Genomic DNA, 20565 nt, shown 5'->3' with positions numbered 1-20565 from the left:
TCGCCGTCTCTGAAATCAATAAAAACATATTAAAAAAATAAAACTAAAAAAGACACAGACCTTTTGCCTTCTTCTTCAAGGTACCATAGGCTGACACCTAGAACACCCATACCCCACTGGTGGGAGTTATCAATGGCTACAACAACATTGTACAGTACTTGGTAGTATCTATAAAAGCTGAATATATGCATATGTCCAATGACACAGCCATTCTACTCCTAGGTAAATGACTATTCGAATGTACACATATATTTACCAAATGATATGTATACAAATGTTCATGGCATTGCTATGCATAGCCCCAAACCAAAAGGTCCATCGCTGTAGAATGGAAACCTGTGGTATAGTCAGACAACGGAACACCATTTGGCAATGAAAATGAACAAACTATGCTATAGGCAACAACATGAACGGTTCTCATAAATGAAGTTGGTTTTTCTCTGTTACAGGAGTATTCCATAAGCATGTTCTGTAAATCTATGTTGTTAGTGTAAGGAGATTTGGTGCCCACATAATTTACGTCTGTAGCTATAAAGCTAGCTACAGAAAGCTATCAATGTAAGCAAGTATAAAAGTAACTAACATATAATAGTTAAAAACAAAAAAGAGGACATAATATACAATTACATTTATAGAATGTTCAGTTACAAGGAAAAGGAATCTTTGGTGATGGAAATAAAGATAGTGGTCACCTCTGGGGAGTAATGACGGAGTGGGGTCACAAGGCACTTTGGGAACACCAATAATATTCTATTTCCTGATTTGGGTGGGAGTCACATGGGTGGGTTCACTTTGTGAAGACTCATTGAGGTGTATACTTATGATGTGGGGACTTTTGTGCACCATATTTTGCGGGGTGCGGCTACAGTGTTTTGGCCAGGTTCAAGCCTCGGACTAATGAAAGGACAGGGTCCTCTCATTGCCATGTGCAAGTCCCAGCACAATTATAGCCAACAACTATAGTTGTAAGCTTGAACCTATGGTCCCAACATGTAGCTCCATGTGCCTTGTGATAGAGCTCAGGTGCATGTAGTTGAGTAGGGTTGAAACTCACGAGAATGTTGTAAACAACTTGATCATGTCCCTACTTTGCCTCGTGGCATCTGCTATAAAATAAAGACACGGCTTGTGGGCGCTGGCGCTGTCTCTGCATCAGGGAGCAGCATCCCACCGAGACCCAGCTTCCATTCTCGTCTGTCTTTTCTCAGTCCTTTCACACACACACCCGCACCCCCAAGGCTCACCTTTGGCCGTAACAATATTTAAGAATATTTACTTAAAAACAAAATCAAAGGAAAATGTTACATAGGTGGTCCAAGGTACAAGATGGGGGCTCATTTTCAACTTTGCTCCCTACCCACACATGAAACCAGCTCTCTAAGACAGTGATGGCGAACCTATGACACGCGTGTCACCTGTGAACTCATTTTTTTGGTTGATTTGTCTTTGTTAAATGGCATTTAAATATATAAAATAAATATAAAAAATATAAGTCTTTGTTTTACTATGGTTGCAAACATCAGAAAATTTCTATATGTGACATGGCACCAGAGTTAAGTTAGGGTTTTTCAAAATGCTGATATGCCGAGCTCAAAACGTTCTCCATCACTGCTCTAGGACAACCCAACCAGCACAAAAATGATCTGCCTTCAACAAGAATTTGGCTGGAATCAGCTGAAGCTTCTAACCCGTTTACAAGAGGAAAATCAAGGTGTAGAGGAGCATGATAAATGGGACCACGGGGATATAGTCAGAAAAAAACAGCATGTGATAAACTCTACAGGATAAATGATTCCATTTCTTCAACAAATTGCAAAGGAAAAATAAAAAGGAGAGAGAGGGGACCCTATAAATTACTAGAGATTTAAGAGGCATAACTAAATGGAATATGTGGGTCTTGTTTGGATCCTGATTCAAACAAACTGCAAAACAATAGCATTTATGAGACAACTTTTTCAAAATTTGAATGCTGATGAGTTTATTGTCCAATTCAGATGTAAAATTGGTGTTTTTGTTACTTTTTAAAAAGAACCTTTGTATTTTATATACTTACTGAAATATTTATGGCTGAAATAATATGTAGGATTTGACTGTAAATAATTAAGTGAGGGGAATGGAAGAGGTTACAGAAAACAAGATAGGTTATAAATTAAGAATTATGGAAGCTGAATGGTTACATGGATGTTCATTAGTTTTTTACTTTTGTATTTGAAAATTTGTCCATAATAAAAAGTAAAATTAAAACAAAACAAAACAGAGCATGAACACTACTCAGTTGGCTGGAGCGTTGTCCTGTACACCAAAAGGTTTCGGGTTCAATTCCTGATCAGGGCGTGTACGGAAGGCAACCAATCAATGTTTCTCTCTGACATCAATGTTTCTCCCCCGCCCCCCTCCTCTTTCTCTAAAAAATCAATAAAAACATATCCTCAGTGATGATTAAAATAAAATAAAAAATTAAGAAAACAGAGCATGAGAATTCTTTGGGTGTGGGTTCCCTGGGTTCCACACCAGCGCCTGGGGTCCTTCCAGGAGCCATCAGCCTGCATGCCTCTAACTGAGCCTAAAGAAAGCTTTGCAGAGACTCCTGAAACAGGGGTCATTGGTCCTCTGGAGGGTTCATGTCCAAGGGTATGAAAACCAAATAACCAAATAACCAACTAACCAACCCCCAGAGGTAAAACAGAAAAAGGACAAGACGACTAAGGAGAAGTCCTGAAGATGATGCCTTCCTTCTTCGTGCCTGTTCCTAAGCAGTACTTGGCTATGGAGTCAGACATCCTGGGTTCAAGTGCTGCCTCTACTACCTACCAGCTGTGTGACCTTGGGCAAGTTACTTAACTTCTCAGTTTCTCACCTATAACACACAGATAATACTACCAATTTGATAAGGTTGTTGTGAGGATTACATACTAATGCCTGGCACAGAGTAAGTGCTAAATAAATGTTAGCTGGTATTATTATTATTATTATTATTACTCAAGCTTCCCAATAATCTGTGGCAAAGTGCATGAGTGGAGAGTGGGGGGTAAAGAGCTGTGCTGATAAAATGCAGAATGGGATTTCTACCCTGCAGAACCTCAGACCGGAAGATCTTGCTCTACTGTCCTGACCATTTGCAGCACACCAACCAACAGAAAGGCTCCGACAAAACGGATGTGACTGCTATTTTTTCCTTAGTCTTGGGGACCGTGCTGAAGGGTGGGGAGCAGAGGGTTTCTCCACACTGCAGGCCCACCAGGACCTCCCTGAGAGAAGGGGCTCACTGCGTGTGTAGACACAAGAAGCCTTCAGTGGGAAATGGACTTCCTTAGATAGGACAGGTGGCCCTGCCCAAAGGCTCGTCACCAACCTGTGCTGGACACAGTTTCAGAGGGCTGAAAGATGGCGTTGGAAGAGGATGGTGGAGATGCTGTGGAAGAGCTGGCCGATTCCTTTCCTTCTAGCTCAGCCACAGGCAGCAGCAGGTTCTGGGCCAGGTGGGTGGGGCTGGCAGGGATGCCATTCTCCAGCAGGAACTCGTCCAGGTCCATGTACTCCAGATGGAAGGACTCGCCATCATATGGGATGGTCTTGTCCCAGATAGGTGGCATGAGAGAGGCTGAAACGGCCATGGTGCTGGCTGCTGCGGCCTCGTCTTCCTCCAGCTTTTCCTTCCCCTTTTCCTTATCTGCAGACACAAAATCTGTGATGAGACACCACACAAGAGGGTAATTCAACCCCAAGAGGGGAGCAGTGGGCCTCACAGGGCTGGCCCAGCTCTCGCGTCCTGATCCTTCCCATGCATTTCAAGAGCCCACTGTGTTCTCATTATAACCTGATGTGACCCAGGCCCACTGGTCTCCTTTAGAGATGGCAGCATGTCCTTATCCATGCTTGGGCTTTCCAGAACGCTCGCACAAGTTCTAAGGCTTAATGTGGTTCAGAATGGGCTGTGGAATTAGCATTTGGAAAAGAGAGGCTACAGGGAGGAAATGGAATTTCTGAGTCTTCCTGATATCTTATCCCTGTGGTAGGAAAGGGTGATTCCTCAGGCCAAGAACTGGTGTTTTCTCCTGTCTTGTTCCTACCAGATATGCTTCTCCACAGCAACTCAGCCCAGGGCTCGAATACCACTTCTGCCAACCAGTTGCTGTGGTGTGTTAATTTAGCTTTGTATTTAACCTCTCCCAACCTCAGTGTCACCCATTGTATATAAAAATAAAGCTTTGGTGTGTAGACTAGAGATAACATATGCAAGTGTCTTATATAGTTCCTGGCAAATGAACTACAGTGAACTCACTGATTCTGTGTCTGATTCATTTCTACATTTCAGGTCCAACACAGGAGCAGGCTGACCGTGGGCTATGGGAAAATTTGCATACTGAATGAAGAATGCTGGAGCTGTCTTTTCAGGACCTTTTCAGAGCAACAATTTCAAGAGAAGTTTATTCTTGAATAAGCAGAGAAGACTGAAGGCAAGTTTTCTGGGAAGGAGGAGGGAGAACTGAAGAAGAAAGCTTGCTCCCATTCAAAGCAAAACTAATAAATTAGCAGGGACTGGATCTCACCTCAATTGTCTCAGTCAAAAAGTTACCTGTGTGGATATTAAAGAAAGAGCAAATTAGGAAAAAAAGACAAGAGAGAAATGTGACACGGTTGAAAGGAAATCAAAGTGACAGGGAGGATAATCGGGGAAGTGGGAGATAAAATCATGACAAGTTCATACTGGGTTTTCAAATTGAGGGAGACAACTTTGAACTCTGGATTCTGAAGTGAAAAAGAGAAATCAAATATAATTATGGTGGAAATAACCAGTCATGCATGGACTCCCAGACCTTAGCCGGCCAAAAAGAAGCCTATTGGTCCAATAAAAATGGACACACCAGTGGGTTAAGAAGGTGGAGGTTTTGACAAACAGAATTTGGTAATGGCTTCTAAGACAAATTAACCTGAATTCTTGCAACTGTTTTCTGTACCAGGCTTTGGTTGAAAACCAAATGGGAAGTAAGAAAGCCAAGCTTTGGTGGGCTGGGTGGGCCAGATGGCCTCGCTGCTCTGCTCCCGGAGATCCTGACCTACATTCTGTTCAGATCCATATTGGGTAGGGTCATGGGGATCAAAGGAGACAGGAGAAGGAAGGAGACAGAAAAACAGCCACACTGAAGGACAAATAACAGTAAGTTCCAGATTTTGCCTGGCCTAAGCAATTAAGGATATTTTAAATCAGTATTTTTAAAAATGTTGTTTTAACTGGAGGAGATGATAAAGAATTAGGCCCGCCCTAACCTGTTTGGTTTAGTGGAGAGAGTGTCGGCCTGCGGACTGGAGGGTCCTGGGTTCGATTTCGGTCAAGGGCATGTACCTTGGTTGCGGGCACATCCCCAGTAGGGGGTGTGCAGGAGGCAGCTGATCGATGTTTCTAACTCTCTATCCCTCTCCCTTCCTCTCTGTAAAATATCAAAATATACTTTAAAAAAAATCAGGCCCATCACTCAGGTCACAGGGATTGGCATTACTGCTTGCCAGTGATACAGTAAAAAGCACCAGACTGAGAGTTACAAGGCCTGGCTATGTGACCTTGAAGAAGCACCCCTTCCTCTCTGAGCTTCAACTTCCCTTATCTGGGAAGTGGGGATAACACGCTACAGGACTGCAGTGGAAGAGTAAATAAAACAGGAATTCCGTCCAAGAATTATTGTTATGGACGGCTCTTATTTGGCAATCTTGAACAAGAACCTGACAGATCTGTACACCTGTCTCAGCAGCTTGTCTCAGCCCCAGAACTGGAACAAAGCACTGCCTTAAAAACAAAAGGGTCTGTGCACACGAAGTCCCCGAAGCCGGAGGAGAATCCTGGTCTCACCTGATATGCTGAAGCTATTTATAACCCAATGGAGACAAGCCACAGGAATGGAAGCCTCAGAACACACCGGGGAAAGGAAGAGGTGGCATTTAAAAAGAGAAAATTAATTCCCCAAGACAGGTAATCCACAGAAGGCCTGTTCCCTCTCAAATCCCTAAAGCACACTGACGGTCTTGGGAATTCAAAGGTCTCAGATGGAAGGCGGACCTCTGTGCACCTCAGACCACAAGAGGCGGTGCTCTGCTGCTCCCCGAGCCTCCGGTTCCCAGGCCAGAAAAACAAGGCCAAACCTGCTCTCCACGCGGGCCCCAGGGACCCGTGTGGCCTAGGGAAGGGGATGAAGCTCAGCGCCGCCACTGTGGCCCCCGGTCCAGGGCCGATCCCCCGAAACCAGGTGAAGGGCCTTACTCTGACCTCCCTCCCTCCCTCACCTGCCTCGCCCCCCCAGAAGGTGCCTGGGCACCCCTTCTCCTGACACCCTCCCCCACCCCAGCAGCAACCCTGAGACACACTCCAGAAAACCTCCAGGGTGCGCCTAGGGGTGGGGGGAAGACGGGTGCTCCTCCCGGGAGGGGGCAAAGCCATCTGCTGAGGACCACCTGCCGGGGAAATCGGCGCTCCTCAAACTTCAGTGGACTTGGGAACACGGAGGTGGGGGGCTCCTGGAGGTGCAGGCGCCTGGCCCCGGAGCTGCAGGTGCGGGGCGGTGGGCGGCGCCCAGGAGCCGGCATTCTGAACAAGCGTCCCACGGGGTCCCGAGGAAGCGGTCCCCGGGAAGGCGCCCTGGAGCGTCGCCCAAGGGGCTGCTGCGACCCGCTTCGGCCTGCTCGGAACCCGGCAGCTCGCGCGCGCGCAGGGCGCCCCCAAGAACCTCCTCGCCACGACCCCTCTGCTCCTCCCGGACCCTTTTTCCGCCAACGCCCGTCCGGCCCAACCGCTCTCAACGCCCCGCGACCAGCTCCCATCCTTCCCGCCTCACCCACCAGGGCCTCCGTCATCCTGGGCCCCGAGCCCCGCAGCGGGACCACTGCGCCCGGCCCTCCGCCCTCCCCGGCCCCGCCCTCCCCAGGCCCCGCCCCCGCCAGACCCCGCCCCCGGGCACGCGCGGACCCCCGCCCTCACCGAGGCGCGCCTCGCGCGGGGGGTTCTCCATCAGCTTCCTCAGGACCAGCGGGAAGGAGCCCGGCAGGCCCTTTTCCCCAGCTGCGCGCCCCGGCCCTGGGCCTGGCCCCGCCTGCGGCTCCACAGGCGGCTTCTTTCCGCCGCCCGTGTCGGACATCGTGCTCCGCGCTCCGCTCGCGCGCCTCGCCTCCCCCGCCCGCCCCCCGAGAAAGGCCGGAGCCGTGCGACCCGCCGCAGCTGCCGACTCGGGCAGCTACTGCGCAGGCGCCCCACAGCTCCCCCGCCTCCCTCCATCCCTAGCCCGCCAGTGGATAGCTCTGGGATATTCATTATTCATGAGGCCAGGCCAGCGTCCCCAGATCGTGGCCTTGGATTGGCCCACCCAGCGAGGAGGGCGGGAGCAGCCTTCTGGGCCGCGATTGGTTAGGCTGACGGGGTAAGTGAGACACGTGCGGGGCCAGGTGAGGAGCAACGCCAGAGGCCCCGCCCCGCCCTCCCGGGTCACCTGATTGGCGCCGGCTGGAGTCTGTGCCGCAGGCCTTCTTCGGCGGCAGCTCCTTCCCTTCTACCAGAGGTTTCGCCTTCGCCTTCCTCTTCGTAACCCCCACTCTCCTCCCAGACCATCGTGACCGCTCTCTTTTCCTTCTCATCCCAATCTCGCCACCTTCGGGACTCGGCACTGGAGGGAGGCGGGGCTGGGAGCGGCCGGGGGAACCTATCACAGAGCCTGTTCGGGCCGCAAGGCCCGGCCTCCGCAGGTCACGTGGAGCCCCAGCCGAGTCCCGTCGCATGGGGAGGAGGAGAGAGGAGGAAATCGAGGAGCAGCCAATGGAGGGCGGGGGCGGGGCCCGAGTCCGTGCACGAGGCGCAGCACGTGCGGCCTGCTGCGGGGAGGGGAGGGGAGGGGAGGGGAGGGGTGGGGCGGGGCGGGGCTGGCGGGCTTTTTGTACCGGGTGCTGCCCGGGGTCGTGGGGCTGGGACATGGAGTCGAGCTCGCACCCCTCCTCCCCCGCGACCCAGGGGTTGGCTGAGGGCAGGGCGGCGGACGGCGACCTGCCCTTCCCCGAGGGGTGGCCCGAGCAGGAGCTGGCTTGGCCGCCGCTGAAGGGGGTGTCGGGTTCCTCACGGATCCCGGTTTCTGCGGGCGTGGCGGCCAGATAAACACTAGCGTGGCGGGAGCATTCCTGAGGCCGGGGCGGGGCGGAGTGGGGTGAGGTCAGGTGGAGAGACGGGCCCCGCTCGGAGCCAAGGGCTGGGGTACCGTCTCCCCGCCCCCCCAGCTCTGTGCTGGGTGTGACCTTGGGAAAGTCCAGTTGCTTCCCTCGAGGAGCCCGCTTCCTCGTTCCGGGGGTTGGACTAGATCCGCTGTGAAGTCTGTTCCTCGCCGGGACCTCCCCACCCTTACCGTGTGGACAAGAAACCGAAGACACGCCTGTGGGAAAGCCGCCGCCATTAAATGCAAACACGCCGGGGGGAGGGGGGGTCCCTCGGGGAAGGAAACGCTGCGGGGCACCCAGCGGTGGAGCCGGCGCCGGAAGCGGCTCCCAAGCCGCGCCCAGACCTTGTCCCTCGTTAGGGCCCAGACCCTACTCCGCCTCGAACCCAGACCACGCAAGCCTCCGCCTGCCCCGCTCCCGGAGGCCCGGACTTCGGCTTGTTTATCCCGCAGCTGCCGAGGCGGGGCGCCGGGGGCGGGCGGACGGAGCCGGGGTTCGCGGGCCGGGGCGTGGCCGCAACTGCCCGCTCGCTGGGCGCCGTCCCGCTGGTGCGATGGGCGCGCGGCCGGGCCCCGCACCGGCCGGAGGGGGGCGGTCGGGGCGGGCGACGGGGTCTGACTCCGGGACCCGGGAGACTCCCTGTCTGACCGGATGACCTCAGCCCGTCGCTGCTTCCCTTACAAGCCAAATGGACCCACCTTGTGGGCCGTCCGGAGGCCGTGTATGTAAAATGCACAGTTGGAAACCTGCAACAAATGGGAGTTCCCATAGTTTTTATCAAACTAAAAAGAAAGGAAGCGAACGGGTACGAATCCACCGCCTGGCGTGTCCATTATCCTGGCGGCCGGCCCGGGCCGTGTCCCTCCCGTTTTAGCGGAAACACGACATCTGTGGGGGTGCAGGGTGAGTGGGGGTTCTGCACGTGGCTAAGAGATCTTTAGGTGAAGCTGACCTAGAGGTTTTCAGGAAGAAATTTTAAAGGAGTATCTAAGGGAGAGTGATTAAAACTATATATGAAGCTGCTTTTTTTTTTTTTAAATAGTTACTTTGGTGGAAAAGAGACTTTCCTGGGCTAGAGTCAAATGTGTCTTTTCATGGCTGATGTGCCATGGTTGAAGGGGCCAAATAATTCTCAAGGTCTTGGGGAGGTTTTATAGGATAACAGTGGAAAGTTACAGCATTGGTTTACAGCAGGAGTGGGATGTGTTAAGGATAAAGATTTAGATGTTGTTAAAGCGGCAATTACCCAAAGGGGAGAATGCCTACTCCACTCCTCATCCAGCCTGGAGCAACCGACCAAGCCCAGCTGTCTGTGGGAGGCACTGGTGAGAAGCGAGGCCCGCAGGCAGGCCAAGGCTGCAAAAGTTGGTTTTTTTGGTGTGGTTCTCTGTGCGTGTCCCGACACTGCCCAGAGAGGGTTTTCCCCTGGATAACCACAGGGTAAGTGGTGTGTCACCAGCACGCAGGAACACCGCAGACATGTTCTCTCTCGTGCCTGCTTGCAAGCTGGGGGTTGGCTACACTGCGGGCTGGCAGCCGCCAGCAGCACCGACCTGGAGGCGGGAGCCACTCTGTTCGAGGCTTCGTTCTGCAGCTGACCCCGCAAGAGCCACAGCCGCCCCCCCCCCCCCCCCCCCCCCCCCCCCCCCCCCGCCTCCTGTTCCTGTCAGCGAAGTGCAGCCTGGCCCTTCTCTCCGGGGAGAAATAAATGTGGTGAGACGTAATTAGCTAATTCCCACCGCGTTTGTGAGCCCTTCCAAAGAAATCAACTCTGTAAAAAGAACATGTGATTACGTGGTTAAGGCTCCAAAGGTTCCTCGGGGTTCTTTAGTCACAGGCTTTCCGTGCAGCCACTTACTGAGGAAAGCGTGAGAGCGTGGTCCCGGGGGCAGCTCTGTGGGCTCGGGAGGCCGACCGAGGTAAAATCTCCCCTGGGCCCTAGCCGGTGTGGCTCAGTGGGTAGAGTGTCGACCTGCCCACTGCAGGGTCCCAGGCTCCATTCCCGTCAAGGGCACGTGCCCGGGTTTCGGGCTTGATCCCCAGTAGGGGGCGTGTAGGAGGCAGCCGATCAATGATTGTCTCTCATCATAGGTGTTTCTCTCTCTCCCCCTCTCCCTTTCTCTCTGAAATAAAAAAATTATATTTAAAAAATAATAATATTAAGAAAATAAAATCTCCCCTCGGATGCTGACCAGCCATGTGGCCTGGGCAAGTGACTTCTGCCTCAGCCTGAGGTGCTTTCTCTTGGAGACGGAGATGGGTGTGCCTCCCCACGGAGTGGCTGTGAGGATTACGTGTGAGAAGCAATGACAGACAAGCGCTCGGCTGGAACAGTGTGGCATGGAGAGGGGGTGCTTCCGCCCCCCTGCTTCCACTCAGCTGTGTGGGGCCTGGAGGAGAGTTATTTGGGGTGTGGGGACGAGGCTGTGTGGTTGAGGGTGGCCGCCAGAGTCTATGCTGGAGCGTCCTTGAGCTGGGCTGGCTTTAAATTCTACTCTTTCATGTTCCAGGAACCTGCTAACCAACCCAAGTTTAAAACTTAATTCAATTCAATTGAGCAGATGCAGAACAGGTGCCTTTCATCAAGCCATTACCCCAGTTTGGAGTATTATCATTTAAACTCAGAGTTTAGAGGAGCTAAAACTCCAGCATGGGAGCCCCAAAATTACCTCTTTCGCCCCGTATTCAGTGTCTAGTAGGACAGGACCATTCCATCTTTCGACTTAATGAAATATGTGATAGAAGTCTTGTGTGTGGAAGGACAGGGCAAAAGTAAGGCTCCGGTTGAGCTCTAACAAAGCCCAGTTGTCGGTGCGCTTTGCCAATACCAAATGCAGGAGCGTACGAAGCTCTGTTCCGGGTAGTAACTCAGTCAGTATTTGCTGGCTCGTTCGTTGTTGGTGCTGGTTAACAAAACCTTTCAGAGCCAAGTCCGATACATCTGGAACGTTATTAACATTAAATAACAGTCACTGGGCTTCACAGTCGAACTTGGAATGACATGGCAAGCCCCCAGCACTAGCCTAACCAGCAGCTGCCTGCTTTGAGCCCACAGACCCGTGGCTGTGGTTTGTGCCTGGTCGCAGTGTGTCCTAGGGCAGAAGTGGTGGGCGAAGGCCCTTCACTAACTCTTGTCCGTCTCTCCAGGACTCTCAAGAGCACTAATGCCTGTTTGGCTTGCATTTTGCCCACTCCCAGGATTCAGATGGGTGACAGAGGAAGAGCTGCCCCAAGAGGGCCGTTTGCAGAGCGAAGCCCTCAGCTCCAGTCTCTGCCATCCCAACAGCCACTGCCCGATGGCCAGGGATTCTCCTGTACAAGCTGTGTTGGGGTGCAGTGGCAGGGTGCGGGCTCCCGAGTCGGGCCATGAGGGTCTGATTCCTGGTTTGACTACTTCCTAACTGTGTGACCTCAGGCAAGTTACTTAACCTCTCTGTGCCTGAGTGTCAGAAGTAAAGGAGGCGATTCAGGCACACTGCATAGCAAATGCTCAATTGAAGTTAACTCTTGGTATAATCCCGTCTTGAATTGTTCGGGGACTACCTCACTCTCCACCACCTGCCACTTCCCTGAGAATGGTGGGTGGGTGGGTGGGGCCTTGCAGACAGGGAGATGACAGCCTCACTACCTTTATGACCTTTAGGGCCCTGCAGGCTCTCCCTGTTCCAGGTCCCTCCAGCCTCACCTCTTCCTTCTCCCCCCCCTTGCTCACCTCCTGCAGCCACAGTGGCCTTTTATTGCTCAGACACGTGTCTTTCCTGCCCCAGGAAAGGGCCTTTGCAGGTGCCATTCCCTCAGCCTGAAAGCTCTTGGCGCAGCTGGCTCTTCCTCACTGTCCAGGCCTTGGTTTAAATGTGACCATGTGACCCCCCTCGGAGACGGCCCTGACTCCTGATTGCTGACTGTCCTTTCCCAGGGAGTGCAGCTGCCAGGCGAGTGGGGCCTTGCATGTCTCTCTCACTCCATGCCACCAGGGTAGCTAATGTTGGACAAGCAAATGATGAGAAAGCAAAGGAGGGCCCAGGAGGTGCTGCCCTGAGTCTCGGCTTCAGAGACCCTGGGGTCCTGTGGGAGGGCCGAGCCTGGAAGCAGGCGGAGGTGGGTTGGAACCCCTTACAGCCATGGCCTTCCCATCTCTGAGCCTCAGTCTCCCCATCTGTAGAACTGATCGTGACACCTCCCTTGCCAAGCCATTTCACAAGTGGTGATGTCAGAGCACTTAGCCCAACACCCAGGAACACCCAGGATTCGGGATGCATTCCTTGAGCAGCCTGGCCTTGGGTCAAGCCCCGTCAAGATGCAAAGCCATATGGCAGGGGGGCTCCTGGACACTGCTGTCAGTTCCTGGCCCTGGTGAGATTGAGTTTCTCACGTTAGTGACGGGGGGCAGGCAGAGAAGGCAGTTGGGTCCCTAAGGCTGGAGCAAGGAGAGAGGCTGGCCAACCTCGGAGTGCATTTCCTCGGCATTAAAAGGTAGTAGTAAGGATTAAGGAGCTAAGGCTTCCAGCTCATAAGGCTTCCTCCACCTCCTCTTCCCTGGAAGAAAACTTCACGATCTCTTGGCTTTGCCTGGTTACCCCAGGCTGGGCGTGGGGGCGCCCACATGGGCCTTACACGGGCCTCACCTCAGGACAGCCCGGCTGCAGGGAGTCCACACTCTTGGGCCATTTAGCTCAGTCCTCCAAGAGGAAGAGACCCAGGCTCCCCCTCTGCACCGCTGCCTCTGTCCCAGGCAGTCCCCCTGGCTTCCCGCCTGTTATCATTCAGCTGTTTCCCTGGCCAGTCCAGCAGGGCTGATGGCACCATGTCCCCAAGAGCCTCAGCACACGTTTCCAAGGAGACAGCACAAACTTGCAACATTCAGTTGCTTTAAGGGAGACTATTCACAGGAAGGAGGGTAGGAAGGACATGAGGGTCAGGTGGCGGATGTGATGTTGGTGGAAGGAGCATAGTGCCAGGCCAGGCTGCTCTTTGCCTTCACAGAGAAGACAGCGTGGACTTCACAGTTGGCAAACACTTTCACATGGGATAACATGTGACCCGGCAACAAGCCAGTGCAGCCGCTATTCTTTTCCCCATTTTTACAGATTGGGGATGGGGGGGGGGTGTCTAGGACACCCTACTGGGTGGCCCACTAGTGATTCCAGTAGGAGCTCCCTGAGGTGGGGACGCTGCCTGGCCAGCTCAGAGTGGAGGCCTTGTTCAACCTGTGGGTGCGTTTCAGGCTACATGGCTCCTTGGAAGGCCCGAGTGACCCAAGCTGGCGGGAAGATGGGGAACCCGCCTCTGAGCACAGCCAAGGCCCTATAGGGTGAGGTAAGGGAGGGGCGTGGAGAGCTGACAGCATGGTTTAGAGAAGCAGAGGAAGGAAAGCGCGAGTGAGCAGGCTGGGACAAAAGCCTGGAAACAGGAAGAGCTCAGAGACAGAGGGGAAGTTGAGTCGGGGCTTGGGGTACAGACCACCCTTTTGCCGGACGTGGATTTCTCTGCCCACAGGAAAGTTGGTCAAACTGGTGGCCCAGAGTGTGGGGTGGCCAGGTGGCCATTGAAACCTGGAGCCAAGGGCGGCTGGAGCCCGGCCAGCTCTGCTGGACAAAAGCTGCTTCCCGAGGGACAAGAAAGGGGTGGGGCCTGTGTGCAGGATGGGGTGGGAGGCACGGGACAGGGAGAAGCCCCAAGGCCGCTCTCAGGGAGCGTCTTCGAACTAGAAAGCGGGAGGCTGTGGGAGAGCAGTCTCGTGAGAGCACACCTGGCATTTCTCCCACGCCACTCGCCTTCCTCTGAAATTCCTTCACGCTGGGCCCAAGCTCTGCTCTGCACGTGGCCTGCACGTGTGCGGAAGCAGGCAGCGGGCTGGAGAAAGCGAGGAGATTGTACACGGGTCTCAGTCCCCCACGAGAAACCTGCCCTTATCCGTCACGGCCAAGGGCAAGTGATCCTGAGGGCAGCTGTTTCCGGGGCACCTGGCACCTCGGCTGCCTTCCTCCGACTGAGGTCCCAGCCGGAGTCGGGGACCCAGGGACAGAAGTGCTTCATCAACAACTTAGAGCACAAGCTCCTTGACAGCTAGGAACTCCAGCGCTGTGCAGCGTGTGCACTCTCTTTTTACCCAGGGATACGGCCTTTCAGGTAGATTTGTTTTTATAAAAGATTTGGAGAGTCTGGGAGCTTTGGAAGTGGTGATTCCAGGTTGGGGCAATAGTGTGAGTGAGGTCTTTGTGGGCGCACTGACCCCTCATTTTATCTACCCCTTGGCATCTGTCAGTCCCACGGGGCCTCATGCTTCTGACCCTCCGTGAGACAGCACATGGGGAAGTGACAGGAGGTGGCCTGAGACACTGGTCCACACGCCTTGACCCACCCAGCTTATGCAGACAACTGATCCTCAGCCAGGGCTTGCCAACGCTTGGCAAAGCTCTGGCCCAGACCTTTGGCAAGTCCTCGCAGCGCTGGGCCCCGACTTTGCTCATCCATAGTGAGTGATGGGGATTTTCCGGCTGTCACAGGGCCCTGCGGACCAGCTGGGAACCAGCGACCAGCAGCTGCTGCCACCCTTCAAAGGCCTTGCTATCCTCATCGGAGGAGGAGCAGCACCCTGAGTTGCCCCCAGAACCCTTCCCTGCCCCGCTGGGAGCTGTCCCTGCAAGCCGCTCCCTGTGCATGCACTGAGCCATCCTGGACCCCCACCTTCCCTGGGTGCCTGGACCCAGAAGCTAGAGCCCCACCTCTAGCTTCTGGAAGGCCTTCAGCTTCACCTACCCACACGGCCGTTCAGAGGTGGCAAGAAAAAGTCAGCTGTGACTCATCCGCCATGAGTTGAGGGTGTCCTGAGGAGATGCGCTTCTCCTGGTGGGCAGCAGGGGTCCTGAGTGCGAGGAGGGCACAGGAACTCCTGTGATGCCCGCCTCCAAGGGTGGCCCAGACCGCCCCAGCAGAAACCACAGGTGTGGTCTGAGCAGAGCCCACAGGGACCCGGCCCTGAGCTCTGGGACCCACTTTCTTTCCTCAGTCAGTTCTCCGAGCAGAGCCTGCTGCCCCCTTTCCCTGAGCCCGCTCCCCGAGGGATGAGAGGGGGCCTGGGCTTCGCTCTCTTTCCTTAGGCTCCAGAGTTTGGGAGTGGGCTGGGAGTCCTGGGGATGACGTCCCGTGGGGACATCCAGGCTACCTGGTGATGAGATACATCAGTTGCCAGCACAGCAGGATGAGGAAGAGGCCTGAGCACAGTCGCCTGAGGGGCCCCTGGGGCCCCCAAGTCAGACTCAGGCAGCAGAAGACAGCTGGGCTCCTTTAAAGGCGCCTGGGCAGTTTGAGCATGGGGACCGGGTGTGAGCCCCTCACAGCTTAGAACAGAAGAGAGTGGAGAAACATTTATCAGGGGATTCGCCTGAGCAGGTGGCCCCCAAAGCTAGCCGTGGCCTTGGGTTTCTCAGGCAGGACTTGGGGGACACCTGGTGCTGGCTGCGGCTCTGCCCCTCCGTCCACGCCCTCCTCTGCCGGCTCCCTCGTCCCGTGTTTGCCTGTGGTATCCTAGGAACGCGGGCTCGGAGCCTGTGGTCCTGTTACATAACAGCTTCCCTCCCATCCATGGGCGCAGCCCTCCAGCGAGCAGGAGCTGAAGCAGGCGCGGGGAAGAAGCCTGCCCTCCAGGCAGGAGGCTGCCCAAGTCCCCAGTCTCTGCCACCCTGACATGCAGAGGGAGGGAACTTAATAGGCAATTGCATCCAGTGCATTCTCTCAGCAGGGCCCTCTGGTCCTGCTCTTGGCCCATGTGAGCCCACACCTGTCAGTGGCCACACACTGGTGGCTTCCGCTGGCTAGCAGGCGGAGGGGCAGTCCCCGAGTTGCAGCGGCCCTCCCACCATGTCTCTCTCTGCACCCCAGCCCTTCCTCCTGCTCAGGAAGGGACCAAGGATCGATAGACCCCTGCAGGGGACCCTCGCTAGGTTGGAGATGCCTGTCCTGCCACTGTGTCTGTGGCTGCCCCCCACCCCTTGGGCACCTGGGCGGCCAGCCAATGCCGGCCACCTCCGTTCCTACCTGCCCTCTTCTCTGGCCAAGGCAGAGAGTGCTCCAGCAGGGACTTGAGGACCTCAGGCATGTCCATGGCAGGGGCCACCCCGATCCGGTCGCAGCTCGACATGGCCCGGCAGGAGGAGCTTGCTCTGGGAGTTTAGAAGCAGCTGGAGAGGCAGAAGCTGGCCTGGGAGCCACAGGCTCTGGAGGGGGGCGGGGCGGGAGCCGGAGGCAGCCAATGGGCAGCATGGACCCTGGCCCGCCCATCCACCCCCCAGATTGGCCACCTGCCAGCCCTGGCTGCAGCCAGGCCTTCCCTTCCCGCTGCCTGGCAAGGCAGCCTGGCCTTGTGCCAGCTGCAACACGTGGAGCCACTGCGCCAATCCTCTGACAGGGAGACCGTGCTGTTATCTAACTTTGCTAAGGGAAGTTCTCCCCCAGGCTGGGAGCCATGACCAGGGCCTGCCAGGTGAGAACCGGAAGCCAGCTCCATGCCCACAGCGAGGTGCACCGCACATTCAGGCACACTGGACAGAGGAGCCCTGGTGCAGCGGATAGCAGTGCCTGCCATGGAAACCAGCTCAGCTGAGACGTGAGACTCGGCACTGCAGGCAGCTCAGCACAAAGGATAAACTCTGTGTTGGCGCTTACAGGCACGTGAAGGCACATCATGCAGTCACCTGCGCGGTTGAAAGCCTCCCGGGGTTGTTTGTGGGTTTTGAAGCTGACCCACGTGTGCCCTACTAGGTGCACGGGTGTGCATGTGGCATTGGGGCTTTCTGCCATCTGCAGAGCCTGAAGTCTGTTCTCGTAAGGAAAGTGACAAACCTGCAGCCTGGGGTCCCTTTGGTCTTCCGGAGAAGGAGGAAGAGGCAGGTGCCAGCTGGGAGGGGGCAGCTCTGCCAGACCTGGCTCAGGCTTGTTCTGCTTCCCAGCCCATCCTAGGAACCTGGGTGACGATTGGCTCTTTGCTGTAGTCCTCTCCCTGGCCCTCTCACCAGGGTACTGGCCTGTGTGGTCGGAGCCAAGGTTCTGTATGTCACCGTCCACGGAAGACCAACAGCAGAGTAGGGGTTGTCAGCTGTCCATCATGCCACACACTGATGTGGGATCTTGAACAAGCTGTGCAGATATTCTGGTTCTCCGGGCCAAAACTACTGGACACTGTAACCTTCGGCTGGGCTCTGTCTCTGATGCTCCAGGCGGATGCAGTAAGCAGTTGCTTCTTTACTGTAGCTGATCTCTGTGCAGTCCTCCACTGCTCTCCAACATCCCATTTTGCACAGAATCAAACATACTCCAGGAACCTATTCTGGCCTCTTCCAAACAGCCCTCATCTTACCTTCTAATTACCCTCCCTCCCTTCCTAAGAGCCCTCCCCAGACCATGTTCTTTTCCCAAATGAATGAAAATAAATGTCAATTTTTAAATTTAATAAAACAATATAGGGCTCAAAGCTCAAAACTTTTGATAAAGGTATCCTTGAAACATGTCATACCTATCCCTGTCCCTCCTCCCCACTCCCCTTCCTCATAACACATTTAATTTTGTGTTTAGCCTTCTAGTGCCCTTTGCCTCTGTGAGCCCGGGGCAAGGACGCGAGGACGCGGGGACGCGGGGACGCGGTGGCCTGGTGTGCAGGCTGCCTGGACTTGCAGGCTGGGGCTGACTGAGGCTGAGCTGGTACAGTCACCATTCCTTGGCCCAAGAACCCTGTCATCTGCAAGGCAGGCTTGCCACAAAGTGGAGTGGGTAGGTGCCCACGGAGCGTGATTTCAGAGGCAATAGGACGTACCCTACATGTCTCCAACCACCCACCGGCTGCATGACATTTCATTCTCGGAGCTCTGTTCCTGCGAGCTCTCTGCAGACCCCGTCTATGTAGGAACAAGTGCGTACTGCATCCCTGGCCCAGCCTCGCTCTTGTGTTAAAGTCAAATAACAAACACAGCCAGGCAAGTCCCTTCCCTTAAGGAATTTCCATGCCACCAAGTCAGTCCGCCTGGCACCCCCACTCTGCACCCAGGGTGTCCAGCCAGCAGTATCACCTATGGTCACGCACCGGCCACATCAGCAGGTTGCTGAATCAAGATGCGAGGGATGCCATAGCCTTTTGGTTCCGTGGATAGAGCGTCGGCTCACGGACTGAAGGGTCCTGGGTTCAATTCCCAGTCAAGGGCACATTCCTTGGTTGCAGGTTTGATCCCCAGCCCCAGTTGGGTGTGTGCGGGAGGCAACCAATTGATGTGTCTGTATCACATCACTGTCTCTTTCTCTGTCTCTCCCTCTCCCTTCCACTCTCTCTAAAAATCAATGGAAAAATATCCTCGGGTAAAGATTAATAACAACAACAACAAAAAAGATGCTAGGGAGGGCAGAGGTATGGAGAGGGAGGCCATATTCAAGCCTGGGGACATTCAGAGGAGCCACATGGCAGATGTGTTGGGATTGTCTGAACTTTTTAAAAAAATATATTCTTATTGATTTCAGATAGGAAGGGAGAGGGAGAGATAGAAACATCAATGATGAGAGAGAATCATTGATCGGCTGCCTCCTGGGGATGGAGCCTGCAACCTGAGCATGTGCCCTTGACTGGAATCAAACCCAGGACCTTTCAGTCTGCAGGTTGACGCTCTATCCACTGAGCCATACTGGCCAGGGCTGTCTGCACTTCTTGGGTTTCCTTGCTCAGAGGTCTTGCTGAGATGGCTCCCCTCATCATGGTATATGTGGATGCAGTTTCTGGCAGAGCTCTCATCTGCACTCCCAAGTCCCTGACAGTCATCTCTCCTCGAAGGCAGTTTCCCCAAAGGCAGGGAGGAGGAGGAGCCTGCATTGGTGGCAGTAGTGGTCACCACAGTCCCTCGTCACAGGACTGAAGACCAGAAATGAGCCTGTATTCAATAACTGGGAGCTGCTCAAGCCAGCTCTGGCACCTTGAAGTGCCAGCCACTGACCATACATAAATATCTAGGTTACATTGGGGCATGGAGATGCAAATGTGAAATACAATTGAAAGAAAAAAAGAAAGATGCAGAACAGTAAGTGTACACTGATTACAATGATACAATTTTTTAAAGCCTCAATTCCAGTGTCACCTCCTCCAGGAAGCCCCCCTGGTCCCCTCAGCCTGGATGAGGTGTCTTCCCCAGCACTTGGAGTGTCTGTCCCACAACTGAGCCTGTCACATCATCCTACATTCATCCCTGCAGGTCTGTCTCCCTAGCAGATGATGGATTTAGGAAAGCCATGATTCTTCAGTAATCTGCATCCCCAGGATCTGAGATGGGGTGGGTGCTCAGTTCATGCTTACAAACCCGAGCTAAACAAGGACCAGAGGAGAATTTAGGGGAATTTGTGAGAATTTAAGAGCTTAGTCCACTTCCTTATTTTACTCTCTTCGATTTCCTGAGTTCAAGGGAGGTCGTGATGTAGGCCAGGATGGGGCTGCACTTTTCTTCTGGGAGCAGTACCTGGTCACGCCACTTGGGTTTGTCTGGGCGTGGCCAGGGATGCTGAGAACCCCAGATGTCGGAGCTGAAGGGACCTCTGCTGATGGGCCAGTTCCCAGTGGTTCTGGGTCTTTTTGCCACCTCCTTCCTGAAGGTCCTGGAACCTGTGCTGACCGTGCAGGATTGTTGTGAACAGACCCGCTGCATCCACAGAGCCTGGTGCACGGAAGGTCGTCAGTCAGATTGGCTGCTGCTCTTCCTCTGGTCATTTTTCAAGCATCTTAGCCCCTACTGTACACCAGGCCCAAATGGCTAGCTATTCTCGGAGAAGTTCCAGGTCTTGGACCTCTGTACTGTCGTTTATTTATTTTTTAAAAATATTTTTATTGATTTCAGGGAGGAAGGGAGGGAAAGATAGAAACATCAATGATGAGAGAGAATCACTGATCGGCTGCCTCCTGCACACCCCCTACTGGGGATCAAATCCGCAACCCGGGCATGCGTCCTTGATGACCAGAATCGAACCTAGGACTGTTCAGTCCGCAGACCAATGCTCTATCCACTGGGCCAAACCAGCTAGGGTTGTACTGTTGTTTCAAGCTGTCAGGTGAGCTTGCCCATGAGCATGTGCAGCCCCGCCCACCAGGCGCCCCCCTCCATCACCTGCAACCACACCTAATCCGAGATCTGAAAAAGTACCTCCAGCAGATACAGATGTTCCTCATTGAGAATTCCTGGTCTAACACACACTCTCCTTTTAAAGATGAGGAAGCCCCTGTGACTGGGCCCAGAGGAGTCTGGGTCGCGGTCAGGGTCATATTCCAAAGCATGACATGACCCCTCACCTTTCTGGAAAAGCCACACCCTGAAAGGGCACAGAGCTAGACCTCTGGACCCCAGGACTGTGCACATGGTG

General features: G+C 54.3%; 1 protein-coding gene across 6 annotated transcripts in view; it reads right to left on the bottom strand.

Moving 5' to 3' along the window:
• Positions 1 to 16345, bottom strand: part of TEF (TEF transcription factor, PAR bZIP family member) — a gene marked incomplete at its 5' end in the record, with an annotated part of 28213 nt that extends 11868 nt beyond the window's left edge. Inside the window, 2 exons of one of the 6 annotated variants that reach the window (XM_081083816.1) lie at positions 3353 to 3670; positions 16222 to 16345. In XM_081083816.1, coding sequence (XP_080939942.1) covers positions 3353 to 3670; positions 16222 to 16324 — 421 coding nt within the window. Of the gene's footprint in view, positions 1 to 3352; positions 3671 to 6967; positions 7213 to 7472; positions 7637 to 16221 lie in introns of those variants that run through there. The other 5 variants (XM_081083817.1, XM_081083813.1, XM_081083815.1 and 2 more) reach the window with 5 other exon arrangements.
• Between the last annotated feature and the right edge of the window lie 4220 nt (positions 16346 to 20565).

This window comes from Myotis nattereri (genome assembly GCF_964212035.1).
Source record: "Myotis nattereri genome assembly, chromosome: 2".
Taxonomy (NCBI): domain Eukaryota; kingdom Metazoa; phylum Chordata; class Mammalia; order Chiroptera; family Vespertilionidae; genus Myotis; species Myotis nattereri.
Note: the sequence above shows the minus strand (reverse complement) of the source record. Positions and strands in the feature narration are given on the sequence as shown.